This window comes from Columba livia, chromosome 1, assembly GCF_036013475.1.
Source record: "Columba livia isolate bColLiv1 breed racing homer chromosome 1, bColLiv1.pat.W.v2, whole genome shotgun sequence".
NCBI lineage: Eukaryota > Metazoa > Chordata > Aves > Columbiformes > Columbidae > Columba > Columba livia.
The window spans coordinates 137,132,637-137,155,216 of record NC_088602.1 but is presented as its reverse complement, the minus strand read 5'-3'; the positions used below and the strand labels follow the sequence as shown (position 1 = coordinate 137,155,216).

Sequence of the window (22,580 nt, the reverse complement as noted above, 5' to 3'; positions counted from 1 at the left end):
CTTTTCTTAGATGCTACCTAAATTTCTTTCATCTGTTGAAATGGATCTAATCCAAAACCAAGCTCAAATGAATGCTTTGAGACCGCTGTCTAAAGGAATTGTTTTTTTGTCCCTTTATTGATGGTTTAGATTTCCCCCCCACCTAGCTTTGATGAGGAGTCCTTACATACATCTGTATTTATCAGCATAGTCACTTATTTTTCCAGCACTTAAGAGTATTTCGCTGTATACTTCAAGGAGGTTTTTCCTCAAGCAGATGGCTTGCATGTACATCTGCTGACAAAATTCGGAATAAATGAGAACCTAAATGTTGGGTGGTTCCCTGTATTTAAGATATGAATCGGATATGATTCAAATGTAAAAATTACAAACAAGCTTTAAGTATTCAAATGTTTAATCTGTTGCTTTATTGCTGATCTTTTTTCTTCAGTCAGGTGGTTCGGGCAGATAAGAAGTCGACTGTGATATTTAATAGGCTGTGCAAATTCTTTTAACCAAGTTCTTACGTCTTGTTTAATGTTTACAAAAGCCAACCTGAATGACCTTGAAATCAGTGGAAATATTACTCTAGGAGCAGTATCAGGCTTCTTTTTTTTTCCCCCTTCAGTCATCTGATTGGTGATTCCATGATGGTGTGTACACAAAAGTGAAAGGGGGTGGAGGGTAATTATATAATGGATTTTCATTATATAGTGAACATTTTTCTCCATATTCTCATCCTTTTGTATCTTGCACATTGAGCAACCGTGTTTGTTTTTCTTTAGAATTCACAAGTTACTTCTAGGTATGGGAACTCCATGTCATTGTCTGCATCTTTCCACATTAAATTCTACAATATACTTTAGAAATAGTTGCTATTGGGTTTGGCAGCAGTGAAGCACAGCTGTAACAAAGGGCACATCTTGTCTCTGTTGTATATATAAAGGTTATGGTTTGTCCATACTCTATTCTTAAACTATGTTATGCTTGTTGTAATACTCCTTTGCATGTCTTTGCAGTTTTATTAATCCTGAAAGATTAAACACAGCATAAAATTAAGACATTAGGTACTTAATAATAAGCATGGCAGAGGGAAATACTGTATTTGTGTTAAAAATCTTGCTTATCTGAAACATTACCAAGCAATAATAATGCAGAACAATTGTGATGACTGCCCACAATTACACTGCAGGACTAATACAATATAACAAAGCTTTCACTTTTAAATTTAATAACTTTTTACGGGAGAACTCATGGCCTTTGTGGTGTTGTTGCAGTTTGGTTTCAAGATTAATTGGGAAATGCCTTATGCTACGATTGATTAATTCTTGCTAGTAGATTACCTTGCTCCTACGTAACAGTGTTTGTGTTGGAGACTTATCTTGTCTTCAGAGCTTTCAAGCAAGTATTGTTAAGTATTTGTCTCTTTATAGGTTGGAAATTACAAGCGGACAGTAAAACGAATTGATGACGGTCACAGACTTTGCAATGACCTTATGAACTGTATTCATGAACGGGCACGAATAGAGAAGGTCTATGCTCAGCAGCTTACAGAATGGGCAAAAAGGTGGAAACAGCTTGTGGAAAAAGGTAATACACTCTGATTTTGAACTCTGAAAACTTTCTCAAATTGAAGAAATGTTTCTATATATCTTTGTTTTGGTAAGTACGAAGTAGAAATTTTGTGCTTTTTTGCCTACAATGGAGCCTTTGCAAAAGACTCAATAATTTAAGAAATGATCAAGCTTTTCTTAATGAAAAACAAACAAAACCCTGCTCCTTTGCTAGTTTGCTTGTTACTGAAGCAGATGAATCTTGCCTTCAGTGTTGAGGTATCCAAATAGATTCAGTTCTAGAGAAAAGACTGTTTGACAAGTGTATCTGAATAATAAGGGGGCAGTGGTTATGGGAGAAAGACTAGTAATAAAAGACCTAGACATTGCTCTAATGGAAGGCTAATCTGATAGTAGTTTAATATATTCTGAAAAAGTTTGCCCTTTCCTGGTTATCCATGCTTGAAAAATAAGTATGTTGAGAAATTGAAGGCAGTTCAAAGAGGAGCTAACAGGTGGAATACTGAGAATCGTGGTACAGGGAGAAAGAGGCCAGAATAAATGATTATTATTTCTTCTGGTGTAAAAAAAACTTTAATATTTTAAGTTTATCTGAAAATAAACTGTTCCCTTTTCTAGGTTTGCATCAATATTGCTGTTTACAAGTGAATATAAGTAAATAGCTTCAGGTAGTTTCTTGGAAATATAAGTTCCATGTGGGTGATGGTTACTGAGAATGACACTTTCTGTTGTGTTTAGGCCCACAGTATGGAACAGTAGAAAGGGCTTGGTGTGCTTTTATGTCAGAAGCTGAAAAAGTGAGTGAACTACATCTAGAAGTAAAAGGTTCACTGATGAATGAAGACTTTGAAAAAATCAAGAACTGGCAGAAGGAAGCCTTTCATAAGCAAATGATGGGAGGATTTAAGGAAACCAAAGAAGCAGAAGATGGATTTAGGAAAGCTCAGAAACCCTGGGCAAAAAAGCTGAAAGAGGTACAGCAGTAGATTATGTATTAGATATCCTGTGTTACAATATATTAATGTCTCGAATCTCTATAAGGGAGTAAACTCCCTATTCTCTCTGCTGGACCCTCCTTTCTCAAAAAGATCTCTTGCTTTCTGTCCTCTTCTGAAAATAAGTATTTTTCTCTTGGTCTCTACTAATCTTGATGACTTGAGTGAAAATCTGCAAAAAGTGGAATTTAAGCTATCATTTTAACAATGTCTGATTTTGTGCATTTGAAAGTTAAGAATTGCTCAAAGAAATGAGCAGGGAGAAAACATGGGGTTTTTTTCCCTGTCATGTAACATTATTCTTAAATAACAGGTTTGTAGAAGAAGGGGAGCAGGAGAACATGGGCATGAGGAAAAAGTGTTCTCTTGGGGACTTCCTGTAAACCTTTCTTGAGTCTGTTCCACGCTTCTCTAAGCTGTATGAGTGTCATTTCTTGTATGGTGAGAGAATGCTGATTTGTAAGTACTACAATAATTTCCCACTTTGTAGGTGGAAGCTGCAAAGAAAGCATACCATGCAGCCTGCAAGGAGGAGAAACTGGCTGTATCCAGAGAAACAAACAGCAAAGCTGATCCAGCACTAAATCCTGAACAACTTAAGAAATTACAAGACAAAGTGGAGAGGAGCAAACAAGATGTACTAAAGGTATACTCTATGCTAAGATACTGTTAATATGCAGGGTTTTTAACCTATAGCTCGTGCATATTTAAGCTTTTTTTCTTCCTCAATGTGCTGTGGACTGCAGTGCAGCTCACTTTCAGTTACAGTCCTATAACAAAATGTAGTTTTCTCCAAAGCATGTGTTATTGCCAAGTTATTCTTCAGTGAAGAACAGATAATGTGTTCCCTCTCTTTCATGTCAGTACTTTCAGCAGTGAAGGAAGCAGAATAAGACAGTGAACTTGTAGGACCAAGTTCTACTTGTTCAGCTGTGAGGACTGAGTTATGTGTCTTGAGAGGCTGTGAGATAAGTGCTTAAAGCTTGCTGACAACATCTAAACTCGTAGTCATTCTTGACTGCAGAATGTATTTTTTTTAAGAAAGTAAACTGACATAATCTGTTTAAATAAAAATAAATACAATTGTGGAAATGCCGTACTGTTGCCCAGTTTGGTTTATCTCTTTAGCGGGCTACTCTCAAAAGGCTTTCCTAGTGTGACTTTCTTCAAAGACATCTTTTCCCTCTGAGGATGCTGTTCCGTGATCTGGAAGACTGATGTTACATTGAGTGGGATATTTCAGTTCCTGTCTCTGGACTACTTCTGTAATTGAGTGTTAGAGTCTGAGGTTCTATCCGTTAACTGAGCTGAGAGGGTATGCAATTTATGTTTATGGGCATGTATACAATGTTTGTTTTTCCGTCATAACCCGAAGTTAACTATGTAAATTGCTGAAGGGGAAAAGACAACACTTTAAAATTATTTGGAGAGCATTAAATAAGGGACCTGTAACTTAAGACTGCCTGCTCTGATTTACTCTGTGGTTTCTTTGATTTTTATCTTTAATATTAATATTGATGTTTGTCATGGTTTATGTTAAAAAGCCAGAGGAGAGGCTTAGAACTTTGTTGTAACTGTTCTGTAATTTTATTAGATAACTCTCATCGTAACCTAACACAGGTACAGTGCTCATGAAAAAAGACTGCAATTTGGGAATTTCTGGTCTGAATCCTGGCCATAACTACATTGATAAGTCTGTTATGTAGGGTAGTAATAAAATATATTGCTAATTTTTTGTTTTCCATCCCCAGACAAAAGAAAAGTATGAAAAATCACTGAAAGAATTAGATAATGCCACTCCTCAATATATGGAAAACATGGAGCAGGTATTTGAACAGTGTCAACAGTTTGAGGAAAAACGCTTACGTTTCTTTCGAGAAGTGTTACTGGAAGTTCAAAAGCACCTTGACTTGTCTAATGTTGCAAGGTAAAACTGTAAGCCTTCAAACTTAATGCGTAATACTTTTAGTGAAAAGTAATCCATACTTCAAGTAGATCAGAGTTTGGAATCTGATTTGTTTCTATTGTATTTCTTTAATTTGTTTAAAGTGTAGCTGAAAGAATATCATTCTTTGTTTTGTCTAAGATCGTATCAGCATCTATCCCTAACGTTTGCTAGATATTTTATTATTTTTTTTTAACATGGGGTTAAATGAACCAAGAAACCCTCATTCTTTTTGTATTTTTATAGTCAAATGTGTCCCAGTTAGAAAGGATTCAGAGCTTGCAATCAACAAAATGCTGGGTCAAAGGCTAGAAAAGGAGGGTTTTAGTGTATTATGTGTCTTGAATGTTTATTGGAGAACAAGCTAGAATTTATTAGTATAAGGTAGCATGAACTTCATAGCGTAAACATCTATAGTTAAAATATGAGAGCTCAGTCTAAAGGAATTACCTTAACTAGGGGATAAATGTTAAAGATGATTGGTTGTGACTGATGCTGAACTGTTGTCCACCTTAATTTTGAAGTCTGCTTTTTATACTTCACATAGTATATAGAAAGCATGTCTTGCAATTCTTTCTGCATGACCTTCCTCGCTATATTCCAAGAAATCTAAACTTCTGCTAGGGAACTCGAAGCTCATTCAGCTGATTTTGTCAGGCCATGTGGCACGTCATCAACTACTACAGGCCGTTTTGATACTAAGCTACTTCAATATGTCGGCAAAACAATGTTTACAAAGTTTTTGTTTTCTCTTGCATTTGGGAAGACTGGAATACTTGCAGCAAATACTGTACCACAAGTGGAATTTTGCATGCCACTTGTAACAGCAGAGATTCATGTGCACTCTGGTGCTTCAGTTAAGAGGAGAAAAGTGTGCTCCTGGCTGGCAGCTCATTTCTGTTCTCTCTTCTGCTAGTGACAAAACTCTAACGGTAATACAACAAGTGCAATTAAGGAGGTGATCAGGGTAACCTAGGGCAAGAAGAATCTGCTCTGGTTTGAACCCTGATCAGTGTTTCAAATTGACTTGCTATGCAGTCACACCAATGTTAGTGCTAGCATAAGTGAAATGGGTGACACAGGGGCAAGAACAAATACAGAGGAAGCAGTAGGTAAGGGCAAGATCACTTATTGTAGCATCATTATAATTTTGGGCTGCTTCAAAGTTCTTATGGAACCACTGTGGAAGACAGGTTCTTTTTACTATCAGAGTAGATAGTTAAAATTGCTGCCAATTTGAATTCCGTTTAATCAGCTTGAAAGAAACTACAGAACAGGAAAAAAAGATAAATAGTTGACTTAAAGGGCAAGATTGGGGGAAGACTACAGAAGATGACAAATTGCTTTTAAGATACTTAGGAGGTTCGGGATTGGTGTCTTATGGTATATTAATAAGGTATAAGCAAATAACTGTTAGGAAAAAGCTCTAGGGATAAAGCAACTATAACTGTTTATCTATTTGCTTATCTCTGCCTCTTTGAATACACAGAGATGAAGTGTAGAAAAAATGCCTATAAGAAAGAGTGATTTCTAACTTGAGACTAATCATGCTGAAGAGCACAGTCCAGAAAATAGCCCTGCCCTGTTTTCTACAGATGTAGACCTCCAGTTTATTGTTGATTTAACTGATGGCTAGTGAGTGAGCCAAAATTATTACCTTTCTCAAAAGACATGCCTTTCTATTGCTTAAATACATTCAAAGAACCACTGATGTGGAAAAAAATATCCATACCACATACATGTTAAAGCAGTCAAGTAACATACAGAAATTGAGAAATCTGAAGTGTAGCTTAAGTCCTTGACAATGTAGCACCAATGAATTCTAGTTCTAAACTTTGTGTGATTTGGTCTGGCAGGGTTTTCCCAAATTCACTCTAGCTTGGAGAGAGACTAGCAGTTCTGTGTCTTATTTTAAGCTTTGTGGCTGGTGTGTTAAGATCTCTTTGTACTCCAAGTTCCATGTTCCACCATATTGAGGTTTTTTGTGTAAAACAATTTTATTTGTAGTCACAGGCTACAGAGCGAATACATCATGTGCATGGTCTAGGATCAGGGAATCAAAGTTATATCTGCAACATGACTTCGTTTACATTTGTGAGAACTCAATGAAAAAGAATTCGAGATAAGTAGTGAAGTTCTTTTTTTGTAGTGTTTGATATTTTGTATAAACAGTGCAGTTAGTAAAATCATGGAGTACCTAGAACAATAAAAGCAGTTAGCAGATATTACATCTGCATAGGGAAATGTTTAACCCATTTAATTCTGCTTCAGGTTTGAGATTTTTACTTTTATAATGACTTAATTCTCATTGGATTAAGACAGGAGATTTCACAGAATACTATGGACTTCTCACAAAAACAGTTTCTACTGTCTTGTAGGCAAGCTTTTAAATTCAGGAAACTTCAAGATTGGCATTCAGTAATCTAAATACATTCCTATGTAAATTTAATGTAATTAATGTATTTAATGACAGCCAATTAAGTTACTTTACACAAGAGTCATAATTTTAAAATCTGACAAATAAGGATGTAATGTTTTTGTGAACTTTCAGCACACTTATGTGTTAGACTGCTCTTCCTTTTTTTACAGGCATTTAATAGCTCTGCCAGAGTTTTAAAAAGTCTGTCTTGCTGTAAGATTTTCAATACTGTTGTAAACTTTTATATTTTTTGTTTTTAATCTAACTAGGTGATTTGCCATGTTTCTAAATGTTAAATTAAATTTGAAGACAAATTTGTTTTGCAGTTACAAAAATATCTACCGTGAGCTGGAACAGAATATCAAAACAGCAGATGCTGTTGAAGACTTGCGGTGGTTTAGAGCGAATCAAGGTCCAGGCATGTCAATGAATTGGCCTCAGTTCGAGGTAAGGTCACAATACTTAAACCCCAGATTTGTTTTGTCTATTTTTTCTTTTTTGTTCATATACCTTTCTGGAGTAACTTTTAAATTCAGGCTTCTAGCAGGGACTTTTTTTGTTTTTAAAAGTCATAGTAGTTTTCTTCCCTTGATTTTCATTGGGTTCTCCTCATCCCCCAACTTTTGGGGGTGATTATATCAGGCATTTATTTAACCAGAAAAGGGGTAAAACAAAAACTCTGTGGTGGCTTTGGTGGTTTTTTTTTGAAGCTAAAGGCATTACTGAAGTCATTTGTAAGCCGTGGTTTAGTTGATAAACTTCTGACACCTGTATATGGTTATCCTGTAGGTTTTACTTCTCCCCTTTGGTGTCAGACTTCAATCTGAATTTCCTTGCTATAAGCAGCTAATTATAGTGTAGGCAGCAAAGACTTTGAAAAAGTTTGAACTAAATACTTCAATCAGCCCTAAAAAATTGGTATTTATAAAACTTAACAAGTGTTTTCAATACTGTTACATGAAAAAGGTCCATCTTTAACCAGTTAGTAATTTGATTGTTGAAAGCCATCTTCAAAAGAAAGTGTGGTGCGTTTTTTTTCAGCATAGCTTATAAGAAACAAGTACCAAAATGTATCAGTGAAGATCATACTATCAGAATATCAAATGGCAGGAACTGAGTTTGTCTGACCAGAATCATGGGTCTAGTTAAAATAGCTTTAAATTAATTAAATTAATGGAGTGGAAGCATCAGCTCTGGAGTGTTCACTATTCCCTTATTAACCATAATGGAAAATATCACTTGTCTTTAAAATATGAGTAACTTCAGATTAGAAGGTTTGAGGAAGAAAACTAATAATAATACTGCAGAATTTCTTTGCCTGAAACACTGAAATACAGTTACTTCTGTGTGGGGAAATTACCATCATTTTTCATAAGCATTATAATTAGCAGATTAAAGGCTGTTGTTACTATTGTTCTAATCAAGTGTTTTCTCATTTACATGCTACAAGGATGACGTAAGTAAAAAAAAAAAAAATCACGATCAAATGAATATGAAATTGCATTATAAACTGCTCATATGCATAGGTCAGTGGTCTTTAAACTACGGTAGCTCAGAAATCCAATATATGTGTGTACAAAGTTAAAAATAATGAGGTATCTCTGAAAAGTTGGCCAGAAATCACTTGAGTGACTGACTGTGCTACATGTATAAACCAGTAGGAATAGCAACTCGCAAAATCTTCGTTTCCTATTAAAAATATTTCTCTCAAATGCTATCTTCTGTATAGCAGACTATCTCCTGACATTTTTTTACTTTTAAGTCTTCTGAGATGAAACATGTCTCAGCATAGGATATTTGCTTGCATGCAGGTTGTTCTCTGGTTTATATTAGTATGCAGCTTAGTTTGACTTGATAGGTAGAAGTTGTGTTTGTGACTTAGATGCCTGTCTGCCTGCCTTCTGAAACTTCTGAATGGTTCAAAACATCAAGGAGGAGATACTTTACACATGGCATCTTGAGTCTTGTAAACAGTTGTGTTGATTTGAGCCTTAACTTTTATGCATGGCTTTTTAGGACAGTAAATTTTACTAAACCTAGAGCAAAGTACCTTAAGGGCTCAAATCTTAGAGACAGGAGAAGTGTTATACAATGAGCTTCTTCATAGGTCATTCTTGGAGCACTTCTTGAGACGCAAGCCATGTCTTATATTGGATTATAATATCTTTTTAAATTAAATGTAAGGTTTACCTTTTAAAGCATTGGCATTATTTGAAACAGTGAGCCCTCTGAGTACAACTTGTAAAAAGCTGCACTGGCCAACTCCTTTGATTTCTCCAGTTGTCTGCCAGATATCTGGTATTCGAAGTCTTTTCATGGTATTTAGAAGTACAGATAACCTGGGGATTTTGTGAGTAGCACAGATATCTATTTGCATTGCTAGGGTAGTAACTAGATGAGAACTAGAACTGAAACATTTAGAGTAACTTATCTTTTTAAAAAATAATTGCACTGCTGTATGTATAAATATATGTTCCATAACTCAATCTGAAAATGAAATGTGATACTGACTTGTTCAATTAATTTTCTTAATCGCATTTTGCATTCATTTGTAGGAATGGTCTGCAGATCTGAATCGCACTCTCAGTAGAAGAGAAAAGAAGAAGGCTTCTGATGGAGTGACTCTGACTGGTATTAATCAGACAGGAGATCAAGTTTCACAGCCTAACAAACATAGCAGGTATTTTTTTTTCATGCCTAAAAAGACTGATTGTAAAGGATTGTTATCTTCAAGTACACTAAGCTCTACAGAATAAAAAAGTCACTGTCCAACCAAATGTTAGTTACCTGTGAGCATTTTTAGTGACGTGGTTCTGCAGCTTACAAAATACTTTAGAAATTATTCTCCATTTTCCAGTTCTCTTTCCATTGGGAATTAAAAGAAACCAGACTTCATGAGAAACTGAACTTCCTGTAACTAATCTGGTAGTTAATCTGCTGCTATTTTACCATTTCTATAAAAGACAATTATACTTTGAAATCATGGCTTGTAAAATGTTTAGTCACTTCAGAATTCCTGATGTGTTTAATACAAAACTGTTAACATCAGCTGCTTTAGAAAGGGGTGAAACTGACTAGGAAGACTGCACTGCCTTTTATTGCAGGCGGTAAGAAAAAGACATTATGGTCCATGAAGGATATTCTTATTCTGGAGGAATGTATTGTATGTGAGGCTTCCCAAACTTTCTTGGGTCTTATGCTCCACTTAGTAGATGTTTGGTTTTTTGTTTGGTTGGGGATTTTTTGGCTGGAGAAGGGGTCTGCTAAGAAAATACATAATGGTACACCAATGACAGTGTTTCACTCTTAAACAGATAGGGTCACCATAATGCTCTTTCTTTTCCAAATTAGCAGTCTTAGTGTCCAGAGTAACACAGTGCAGTCAGTACAATCAAGTTACAATCCATTTGAAGATGAAGAAGATACTGGGAGTACTGTCAGTGAAAAGGAGGACAATAAGATCAAAAAGTTGGTGAAATGTTGTTTTTTTAACTGTTTCCACACTTGCACTTTCTCTGTCCAGGGTTTTCTATTTTTGGTTTCTATAACACTGTGCTGGTCAGTGCATGATGCCCTTTTGAGCGGTTATGTAAGCAACACTGTAACTTGTTTTTCCTAACAGATGCCATATCTGTTGCCTTGATCTTTGGTTTGAAAGTACTGGGGTTATTTGCAGTTGCTAACAGAACTGCTGTTGCTTTTTTACTTCCTTTACCAGCCCTATAAAATGTTCAAACTGACGGGTTTTTCTGGTGAAATGGCTTCTGGAGCTTTACTGCTCTGTGTGTTCTTGCTGAATAAATCTGCTTTTACAAATGCTTTCTTTTTATTTAGGACCTTCTCAAACAGCTGCCTGTTGCTTCAGTATGCACACCTAGGGATGTCATACCACTCTCTTAAATGGCATGTGCATGCTCAACAGTGAACTTTCCTTTAAATGATCAAGTTGTTGCAGTATCATGAAGTTTCTTTGCTGACTTGCAACATACAAAAAGTGTTGAAAGCTGTTGTAGAGGTGTATAGAAAGTTCTGCAAAGCAATTTAAATGTCTTGTACTAAACCAGATAATTCCTCTCATCTACTACCTGCACACCTTTTACCTTTCTAGGGTAAATAATCCCATGGGTTATATACGTTTATTGGTAGAGAAGTTTCTGGAGTTTGCGGATAGGTTGTCTTTGTTACCTTTTTCTTTTGCTTTTTTCTGACTTTGTAAATGTACTGCAAGAATGTGTGGTGTTCTGTTTTTTAATAAGGTATTGTCAATTAGGCTCCTATTTTAAGAGCAGAAAAGAATAATTTAAAAATTGTTTTCAGTGTTAGCAGCTATGAAAAAAACCAAAGCTACCCTACAGATTGGTCTGATGAAGAGTCCAACAATCCTTTCTCTTCCACTGATGCAAATGGAGACACCAATCCATTTGATGAAGATACCTCTCCTGCAATGGAGGTGAGAGTACGGGCACTCTATGACTATGAGGGCCAAGAGCAAGATGAGCTCAGCTTTAAAGCTGGTAAGTTTACAGCATTCACTTAAAAGCTCCTCCCCTCCTTTCCCCTTTTGACAAATAGTTTATTTTCTGAAGTCACCTGTTTGTCTCGAAATACAACTCTGCTTACAAGATTCTATCTTACACACACACACCCAATGGAGCTTCTTAGTATCCACTGTTTGGAAGCACTGACTTCTAATCTGTTTGGAATGTGTTGGGATGTGTCTGTCTGGGATATTCCTTTCTTTCATCTTGTATTAAACAAAATGAGCTGCAGGATTGATAATCTCATCTCCTTTTTTTAGCTGGTGACAGTAACAGCTGCTGCTTTTAGCTGTCTAGAAATGCCAACTCTACAAAGTTTATTTTATGAAAGGGAAAGACTACAGCAGCTATCTCAAACCAATATCTAATCAACTGATGTTTTTTTCTGTTTAAACTGGAATATCCCTTTTTTGGCCTCCAGTTTCCTACAGTGCAAAGTTTTTAAGGTTGAAAGCTTAGTCATGGGCAGGTAATGTCTTACTCTCTTTCCATTCCCCTGCAGTGTATGTTACACATAGTAAGTGTCTTCACTTGGTTTTTCATCTTACACTGTTATGGTACACTAACTATACATCTCCCTTCTTAGAATGATGTATTTCCCTTGAGCTATTTATTTCCGTTTTTTTTACATTTTACCTCACTGCTATGGGATTTCAGAGAACAGAAGAGAGGCAACTGACAGGAGAGCGCCATGCCACAGTATGTTTCCACACATATGAAGTTAGCACCAGGGTATGGTGGCTGCGTGCCATGGATGCTGCTGCCTCCAGTTTGTCTGGGCTGGTTCTACCAGCTGTTGTGCACTGAGTGAGTGCCTGGGCATCCTACGCAGCCCCCGAAGTAGGAGATTTAGAGTCTCGTAAACTGGCCAGCCTGGAGGTAGCACCCTCTGGTGATGAAAGGTGAAATCTACACTCTGTCCACACTTTACTACTATCTTGCCCTGAGTTGCACATGAAAAGTTTACTAACCAGAAATTACAGAACAAAATTGCAGAAGTAGTTTAGCAAAAGCAAACAGAACTTCAGTTTGTGTGAAAAGGAGGTAGGCATTCTCACTGTTTTTGTCTCTTTTCCTGTTTGCTTGTCGTTTACTCCCTTCTCCTGTAATGATGAACTTGGTTGTAGAGGAACAACAGGATTCAGTTGTTTGAGAGAACTTGTGGTTCTCCTTCCCTTTCAGCTGGGGTTTGTAAGAAGTATGGTAGTTCTGCACCGCCTGCTATGGGCCTTAGATGGCCATTAAAGCTGAAAGTTAATGCAGCAAACAAGTCAATGATGTAGCTAATCAGTGAACCACCCTGCTTATGGAGAAAAGTGCTGCTCAGAACAGTGTATTTCCAGGTCACATTCTAAATGCAGTGTGTGGTTTTTAAACCAAAACTCCCACAACTCAGGCGATGGTCCTCCTGTGTTTCTCTCACCTCTCTCCTTTTTTGTAGTGAAACTCTATATACCTGACTACTCTTCTTAGTAGGCAGGTATTGTAGGCTTCCAGAGTGGAGGAATGGGTTGGTCTGTCCATTAACTTTGCTGAATTGTGCCCTGACAGAAGGACAGTAGTAACAAAACATCTGGAACTTCCTCTGGAATGCACAGCAATAAAAATATTCTTCATTCTGTAGACTTCAGCTGCTCCTTTTTTCTCAGCAGGGGATGGAAGTATGCTAATCCTCTTGAAATATATGTATTCTGCCTGTGAAGCAACAGGGTGGCATTCCAAGGGCTTATCGTAACGAGCATTTCAGTGGCCAAAGTATGCAATGTTTATATGCACATGTAATGGTTCCATACAAAGTTAGGTATTCTGTGCTTTAGTACCAGCAGTGTGACTTGCATTAAACTACTTGAACCAAGTGGTTCTTAGTGTGAGGACTGTAGAAATAAGGTACAGGAAGCATGAACTGTGAGATGTACGTAGGCTTAACTTAAAAATAGCTTAATACCTTTGAAGGAAGAGCATTAAAGTATCTTTTAACACCAAAGTACGATTATATCAATTGTAGGAAAGGGATGACATGCTAGACTATGAATCCCCTTACAGAAGCTGAATCATGTAATAACAAGAGTCAAACATACTCATTTTTTAGGCAGAAGTATTAGTTTGACTAGGTTTACACTGAACATACAAAAGACTAAGGATAAAAATTCACCAGGTCAAGCAGGAGCCAATTTAAATTGTACTCACTCCCATGCTCTATGTAGACTATGCTTAGACTCCTAAGCAGCTGTCAACAGAAGATTAATGCATTTGGTGAGTTGGTTTAAAGGTACAAAGATATTCTCATATGGGATTTCCAAGAGTATTCAAAGAATTTGCCTACAAATCTTTAATGACTACTTCTGGGTACATGCTGGAGAATATATTCTCTGCGTAGTGTCCGCTAAATGTGCTTGAAATACATTAAATTCTTTTTATTAGTGGAATACTTTATATATCTTGTGGTTTTTTTCTTTGCAAACAACTGTGGGAAGCTTCCAAAGAGGAATAACAACTTTGTTTATTCATATCTTATGAGAGGTTTTATAATCGTGTAACAGGATGGGACTATGTAGATGTAGATGTAACCATCTACCATGTGTATATCTCACCCTTAATATGTCTCTGCCATGGCTGAGAAGAAATAGCTACAGTAAATGTAGACCACGCAATGTTGTCAAAAGGTGTTATTATATATGCTGTCTTTATTGCAATTGTTAGACTTTTTTGTTGTAACTGTTGTGCAGATGAGACTAAAAGTGGTAATATTTTCATAGACCTCCAAGATCACTGAGATTCCAAGTGCTAGCTGTTAATACTGGTGCAGCTGCATTGGGGCTCACTGTTAATGCAGTGTGGCTTTTTGATAGTCATTGTTTTAATTCTTTATTAACATACACTTCATAGAAGTGGTGAGACAGCTTAGAATTGTACCCTCATTCTGCAGCACTAGAAATGCTGGGAAAAATTGTAAAATTTCTCCATAAGCTGAGTACAGTCTGCAGTGCCAGACATTTGTTCATAATGTTCTCTTATTAGTTATGTGGTGAATTTACGAACTAGAAGAGATGAGGCTGTAACCTTTTTTTATCTAAGAGAGGAGCTATAGAAGATTAATATCTTGAAGATCATGAAGCTTGTTCATTTTTACCAAAGAATTTATAGTCCCTTGGCTAGTTCATGTTCTCCTAAATGATATCAAGACTCTGTGTATTTGTAGCCATTGGGGACTGTATTCAGTGGTTAATACTTTCAGAACGTTATTTCCTATTGCTAACTATGATGAAATACAAATCAGTTTTATCTAGGGAGATAATTTGACACAAGTTGTACGTGAGGAAATTGTTATTCCGTGTGGCCCTTTTTGCCTGGCTGAGGTGGACATTCATTTGCTCATATCCAGCATCTTGGTATCTGCAGACTCTCTAATGCCAAAGTATTTCCTGAGAATGTTGAAGATTAGATGTCTATCACTGTTAAGAGGATGTTATGTTATAGTTAATGTGTGAATGAATGGATAATCAGTGCCATCTTTTGCTGTGTAAGTTAGGAAGCAAATCCTGAGTTACTTTTTCTGGAGCTACAACTGTATGTTGGTTTCCAACAATATAAAGCTAGAGCACTAGAAGGGGAAGTTATATCTCAATCCTTATTTCTTATCATAAAAAAGCGAGGAAAGGAGAGAGACAGCTGTAATGAAGTGTAAGGTAGAAGATTCCTTTAAATCTTTCTGCATCACAACCTAATAGTGATATACTGAAAAGCTGCAAGTACAATTCAAGAGAATTTCACTGCCATGTCTTAATTTTTGTAGCATTTTTCCTCATGTTCCATAAACATACATATTAACAGTAAGCCTAATGAAACATTTATTTCACTTGCACTGACATTTTGTTGAAGGTCATAAATGTAGGATTATTCTGCTTGTTTAGGGGTAGTTGTATTACCCACAATTATCTTTGACTATTCATACCTTTTAGGTGTAAGGGAGTCTTCAATCTTGCAGCGAAATAGCACTTGTATATAACTTCAAAAGTCTGCATTTTTTTTATTGCGCTTTAAAAAACGTTATGACCTTTTCAAAATACCATCAATGTAATGTTTTAGTTTCAAAGTAGCTTGCTTCTTCATATTTTCTTGAAATTGGGGACCTTTCATCCCATTTGCAAATCTGCAAGCGGTATTTTCAATATCAAAAGCATGATGAGCGAAGAAGGGAGGGGGGGTTTCTACCAGGGCCTGGGGTGGACAGGGGAAAAAAGTAGACATGTAGATAACTGTCATATTATCTTCCTGTTGTTACTTTGAAGGTTATTGTTTGTTAACAATGTTCCTTCTTTCTTTCAGGGGATGAGTTAACTAAAATGGAGAATGAAGATGAGCAGGGTTGGTGCAAAGGACGTCTGGACAATGGACAAGTTGGTTTATATCCAGCGAACTATGTAGAACCAATCCAGTGACAAAGGAGACAAAGTTAATAAAGAAGTGTTACAGAAGCTCTGTAGGCCTGTACAGTATATATTTAAAGTGAGAGGAAGCTGAGTGATATATAGAGTGTATATATTTTAATGAAAAGGCGAGAGCTTGATACTGAGATCACGGTGATTTAAAGACAGAAGTTTGAACTAATAATTTGACATTGTTTTCAAAACTTATGCACAATGCAAAGGAAAGGGGGTTAGGTTGAAAAAATAGTATGATAGGAAAAATACTTCTTAAGCTTTTTCTTCCCATGTGGTCTGTTATTGTGAATCCTAAACATTTTTGCATTTTCTATGCTTGTGCCTCATCCTACCCTAGGTATGTGGCTTATACTCACTTTTGTTTAATCAGTTATTTTAAGTGACCTTCAGTAACTTGCAACTTGAATTTTAAAGATTATTATAGTTAATTTTTTATTTGTTCTTAGCGAGGTCTGAAAGATGCAGTATTTTTTTATTTAAATGCTATGTAGTTAAACACCTTTTTGTATGCTTGGATTTATCAATTAATACTTAAATTATGACATAGATTTAGTCACCAGTTGACTGAACGAAAACTTTTTCCATGTTGTAGTAATCTTTCTATGTTGTCAGCATGGCTTGAAGTTGTAAAACAAATACTGTATTTAATAAATATCTGTTACAGAAGGTTATTTGTAGCAGAGAGATCTGCAGGTGTCATGGGTGGGAATTCTATTATGAATGTTGTTTATGTGGTTTGACACTTAAACTAAGAGTTTTCCATCTAGATCATAAATGGCACTCAAAAGAAAGATAAATTATGCCTAAGTCCCAGAATAGTAGCTCTTTCCAGCACATGTTTGCAGGGTAAAAAAATAATCTCCTTTAAACTGCTAAATATTTTCGGGTGATTTGAAATGTTAAATCTGTGAAGGCTCATTTTTTTTGGACAGAGAAGACTGTAAAATAGACTAAATGCTTTTTATTAAGAGTCTATGTTGTGTATATGTACATATAATTTGATATTCCAAAATATAAAGAGCATGGCTATTAGTTATCAAGCCTTTTGATGTCAATAAGATTTAGACTGTTTTAAGAGTTTAAATTATAGGCATATTTAAATCTGCTTTCCTGCCATATTCATTACTGTACCATAGACAAAGTATTCTGTGATTAGATTTGCAGAAGTACAGTAAATACACTAGCATACTCAAAATCAGTATTTATGGATAAATTTGTGGGTCAAAATATAAACTAGCTTTAGTCCTTACATGGATTATTGTAGCAGAACACTGTAAAATCTACATTTGTTTGCAGTTACAACTCAGTCATCTGTAATTGTGTCAAATAGTATATGCATTTGTGACATTTAAAACTGGGTTGTAAAACTATAGCAGATTATGTTTTAAAAAACTAAGTATCAGGTAAGTAAATATGCTATGTTAGTAAGCTACACTGTAATGAAGCTAACAAATCTATTTTGAGGTAACTATAAAACACTGTTGGTAGTTTTGGACTTTATCGTTTGCTTTTTGAGCTTATATTTAGTCATCATTTTCAATAAATCAAAATGTGCAAGCTTAGAAAGTGGATGTATGTATATGTCTGTCAAGGAAAACTTACCAACTTAATTGTTCATCCACAAGATGGTTACTAAATTTGTCAGGAATTACTGGTTTGGGTCTCTGTATTGTAAAATATTTTAGAAAACAATAAAATCTGTTAATCTCTTAAATATACGGAATGTACTTTTACTATTTCAATGATGTGAAAATAGTCTTATGAAGTAAATAATCTGTGCATTTCATTGCAATTCAAGGTGACAAAATCTGCATTGCCTAAAAGAGCCATAAAGTGGAGGATGACATCATTGCATTGGGCTGTTGACAAAAAAGGGGGGTGCTGTGCACAGGGGCTCTTGGCAAGACATTGCAGCAAAATCTTTACGGAAGGAGACCATGTCTTTTATGGGTATGCAGAATCTACTGTGATGCTGCTTTCTGTGATATAGGCAAGCCTGATACAGCTTGGGTGAGCAGCTAAGCTGGTTTTTTAGAGTATCTGAAACTTCTACCTTTTCTGAGTTTTCTTGCTGACTGGCAGTGATTAATGTAGTAGTGTTTGGCTAGCTGAAAGTTTTATCTCTTCTCTCCCATCAATACTGCATCTTTTAATCTAAATAAAGTACTAGTTCTTTATACTGGATGCCCAGTTCAGTGAAGGCACTATAGAATCCAAGAGGGAAGGGACCAAGAGATGCTTCTAGTCCAGTGCCCTATTCAAAGCACAGTCAGCTCTGCATTCAGACCAGGTTGCTCAGGCCTTTGAGCTCGTCTGGAAAACTTCCAAAGACTGATTTTATAACCTCTCTGTTCAGTCTCTTACAATGCTTAATTATATATTTTTTCCCCATTTTATTATTATTATTCCCCATTTTATCCCCCTGTCCTATTGCAATTTACGACCTTTGCATGTCATTCTGCTGTGCTTGGATGGAGCCTGGCTCTGTTGTTTTGGTAGCCTCTTTGTAGGTGCTGGAAGGCTGCTGTTGGGATCCCCAGACTAACCTCTTATCCAGGCAGAGCAAGCCTCTTCTCACAGGCCAAGTGCTCCATCCCCCAATGTCCCTCCACTGCACTTGCTCAAGTTTATCAGGATCTTGTACTGAGCGAGGGGGGGGGGGGTGTCTGTGTCCAAAACTGGACAAAGTCTTCTATAATATTCAGTAGCAGAAGCTAATGGCAAACTTATAAAACACTAAAAAAATATGTATTTTTACTCAACTGCTAACAAACAAATACAAACAATAGGTAATTTAAAGTGCTTGAAACTCTTATTATACTTAATTTCATTTAGAACTTTGGGAAACAGACTTGGATTTGGTCAAGTGAAAGTGACTAACTTCATCCTCATTTTGAATAAGTAGCTGTTTACATTGCACGGATGAATTCAATTGAAAGTTTTGCTTTAAGAACATGGATCTTGTCTCATTATCTAGTATACAGAGTTTGCATATACTCATCATAGCCAAATTTAGAATGAGAATGCAAGGGACTTCTGGAGGCTACCTTGCCCAGCCATGGACCTCAGAGCAGGTCCAGTTAGAGCAGGTTTTTCAGGGCTTGTTCAGCTGAGACTTGAACATCTCCAAGGATGAAGATCCAACCACCCCTCTGAGCAACATCTCTTAGTGGTTCATCACTTTCACCATGAGTAGTTGTTGGGTTTGGTTTTGTTTTTTTTTTTCCTTACGTGCATCAGAATTTCTCATGTTTCCTCTTGTACTTTGCTTGTGTACCTCTAAGAGTCTGGCATCATCTTCTCTACACTTTTCCATTAGGTAGCTTGACACCAAAATTTTGAACACACTTTCCCTAGACTGCCTCTTATTTTACTTGTAGGCTATAATATGAACATATATATATATATATATATGCTGTAAACCTACTACATGTCAAAAATAAAGCTAAACTCTCAGTGTAATAAACCAACCCATTGCTATTATCTCTTGTTGAGACGTCTGTTTTTCTGATGTAATACTACCGTTCTCACCATAGCTGAGCTTTTTTTTTTAATTTTTATTTTTTACTTTTTATTTGTTTTCTTCCAATTATGTCTTTATTCATAGCATTTGCAAAGCAAAAATTAAGGCAGACTTCACAGTTGGAGATAAATAGAAATACACTTATAGTAGGAAATCAGAGACAATAAATTAGATGGTTTTGTACTAATCTGGTATGATTTGGATGATTTATTTTTTTTTTTAATAACGTTTGGTAGCTGTATATTCTTTTAAAACAAATAAGAGAAGGGATAGAATAGAGAATGGTATACTGAAGGCTGGATATCCAGCAGCAGTACCTCCTGTTTTCCAAGAGTTGCATCTGGTTTAAAAAATAACTTTAAGATTACATAATCTTTCTCTAACCTTTCTGGTTTGGCAGAAAGTTGTTCATTCACCTCAAAACAACAGGGAGCTTGCTAATTGTGGTTGAAAGCATACCTAGTGGTCAATGTGATGAGCGGCAGGTTGTGTTCCTGATGAGAGAGAATGCAAGATAATCCCAGTTTTGCTGGAATACTTTCACTTTCTCATTTGGTTTGGACTAAAACATAAAGAGCAATTCCAGAACCTAACAAGGGTCCTGTGGCAATTACTGCAATGGACAATCCCTTCAGCATGTTTGACACCTAGCAGTTTACCTGCTAGTGCTCAGTATTTATCATTATCAACCTGCTTTAGTTGCGTTCTCCTGTTAGAAATTCACATCCCTGTGTGATACTGTATTTATCCTGTAGCACAAAATTTAAAAAATACTTTAGGTGCTGCTTGAACCTTCCAGTCAGGGGAGAGTACCTACATACATCTGGAAGTTTTACTGTGCATCTGTCCACATTTCAGAAGGTGTAACCTCTTCTCTAAGAACAACTGTAGTCAGTCAGGCAAGGTCTGTGCCAGTGGTGCGTAGCCGGTGCCTTGGGAAGAGTGTAGGAACAGGCTGGGATACAGTGATACTTCAGATGTATTATTTTCAGTTTTGCGTCTGGTTCTATGAAATAAGAAAATGCATTCTTCATAATTGTAAAAATTCAGTTCACTGCTTTGGTGACAACTGAACACAACACTATTGTTCATACAGATCTAAATAAAGTAGTTCAGAAAAGGCAACCTGTAGTCAGTTCCAGAAAGAGAGCCGGTAATGCTTTTTCTTAGCAGTTGCTAGTTCTGACCCCATTAGAGAGGATCAGACCATATTTTTATTTTGCTTTTGACTTTGAAATTCCCTTGTTGCTTTATCTGCTCAGTCCTGTACAAGATCCTTTTGCAATTGTTTTCCACTTCTGTGATCATAAGTAATTTAATGTCAATAAACTGCCACCTTTCCACTCATCCTTCTTGTAGCTAAGTACTCAAATCTGGAGTCCAAGCATGAATCCCTCTTGGGGGACACACGGGTAACCTCCCACTTTTTATTACTGTAGTCAGTAACTTATTAAATGATCTTTTCCCATTATTTCATGGCTGTTTACTTTGGCTTTTATGAGGGACATTAGCAAGAACTTTTTGAATAATCTAAGTCACCTATTACCTCAGCTATTAATAGCGTGACCCATTAAATCTCCAGCCCTGTGAGGTAAACAACCATGTCAATTGTGAAGTACTATGATAGATATTCCTAGAATCCTTATGCAGAAAACACTGAAATTTGATTGCCCTGGCATAGTTGGAATGCTATCATGTGACAAACATGATGGGTTTTGCAATGAGATGCTACTTCTAGCTGTATCTTTCCAAGGTCCTTGCATTGCTAATACAAACAAGCTTAACTAAGCACAGCTGATTGAATCTGCAGAGGGTTTGTCTGTAAATGACAGTATAGTAACTTATTGGCTTTGTACTGGGCCATTGTGTTGAGATGTAGACCACTTACTAGAGTGGAAAGTTCCAAGAAACCTCACCGATTTGAAGTGGTTATTGCTTCTTGATGTTATCAGTACAAGCAATGCATTAGTACTAAATAAAAATGTATTACTAATGTGTTGAATTGTTTTCAACTGGTTTATAATCTAGTTAGTAAGCTTCATTTCCATGGTGTGGGAGTAGGCATTTGGATGCTTGATTTTTCTGTTCTAGAGAAGAGATTTCTGTATTGATTATTTGTACTGGAATGATACATGTCAAGGACTTTATTGTCTTTGGGGATATCAAGTGGAGAGGGAGGCTGGCTTAAAAATTCTTGAGCTATGACTTTCATGAGGCAACACTTTGATTATCAACAATATAGCTGTGAGCAGTGACAAATTTTTTGCAGTGTGACCAAGTTTTCCGAAGGACATCAAGCACAATCGATGCATATCTTTTGGCTGTAAGGGAACCTTTGGCACTGGGAGGGTAATGCAGATCTAGCTGGCATGACCTGGGACTATACCTATGTTCCATAATTTCTCAGCAGCAATGTGAGGAGAAAGCAAGTAATGGGAGGCTTGATAATAACTGGAGAACAGCACTAATAGAATTTTACAGAACTACAAGCTTTGAAAGTTGGGAATGGCACCAAATATTTTAGAGCTGTGAGACAGTAGATGGCTGCTGAACTTTTCATTCCATATAACTCCATGTAGATGCAAGTGCTTACCTCCATTTATCAAATCAGCCAAAGATCTAGAACACAGGCCTCGAGAGATCATCCTGAATGGTTATCATTCTTGGTATTTAATTGTTCTGGTGGGGCTGTTCAGCAAGATTCAGGAACCTGAGACTTTTGTTGTGGCATTTGAATAGGTGAGTGTAGGAGAAAGCACTGGAACAGGTTGCTTTGCCGATGCTGCATCACCTCACCAGTAGCTCTGGTGTCAACAAAGTATTACAGGGAGACCCCATCCACTTCAGGTCTAGACTGGGTATGCAGAGAAGGGGGTATTATCACAGAATCATTTGGGGAGGAGGGTGCCTCAAGACATCTCCAGATCGACCTCGTGCTGAAAGTGAAGTCAACACTCAACTAGAAGCAGGTTGCTGAGGGCTTTGTCTGGTTGGGTCCTGAAAACTTGCAAGGACAGAGATTTCAGTTGCTCCAGGAAAACTGTTCCCAATGTTTGATTCTCCTCATCATGAAATCTTTTCTTCATATCAAATTGGAACTGTATTCTGGGTTATTAGTAAGAACAAGAGCCCTTGGGTTTTGATTTGTGAAACGACAACACCCAG

General features: G+C 36.6%; 1 protein-coding gene across 7 annotated transcripts in view; it reads left to right on the top strand.

Annotated features, from left to right (window-relative positions):
* Nucleotides 1-17,606, top strand: part of PACSIN2 (protein kinase C and casein kinase substrate in neurons 2) — a 65,166-nt gene extending 47,560 nt beyond the window's left edge. For 5 of the 7 annotated variants that reach the window (XM_065050102.1, XM_065050099.1, XM_065050105.1 and 2 more), the window contains 9 exons: nt 1,413-1,569; nt 2,292-2,527; nt 3,039-3,194; nt 4,300-4,475; nt 7,239-7,359; nt 9,468-9,592; nt 10,264-10,380; nt 11,230-11,426; nt 15,777-17,606. In XM_065050102.1, coding sequence (XP_064906174.1) covers nt 1,413-1,569; nt 2,292-2,527; nt 3,039-3,194; nt 4,300-4,475; nt 7,239-7,359; nt 9,468-9,592; nt 10,264-10,380; nt 11,230-11,426; nt 15,777-15,889 — 1,398 coding nt within the window. In that variant the 3' untranslated portion in view covers nt 15,890-17,606. The remainder of the gene's footprint in view (nt 1-1,412; nt 1,570-2,291; nt 2,528-3,038; nt 3,195-4,299; nt 4,476-7,238; nt 7,360-9,467; nt 9,593-10,263; nt 10,381-11,229; nt 11,427-15,776) is intronic. The other 2 variants (XM_065050103.1, XM_065050104.1) reach the window with 2 other exon arrangements.
* The last annotated feature ends 4,974 nt before the right edge of the window (nt 17,607-22,580 follow it).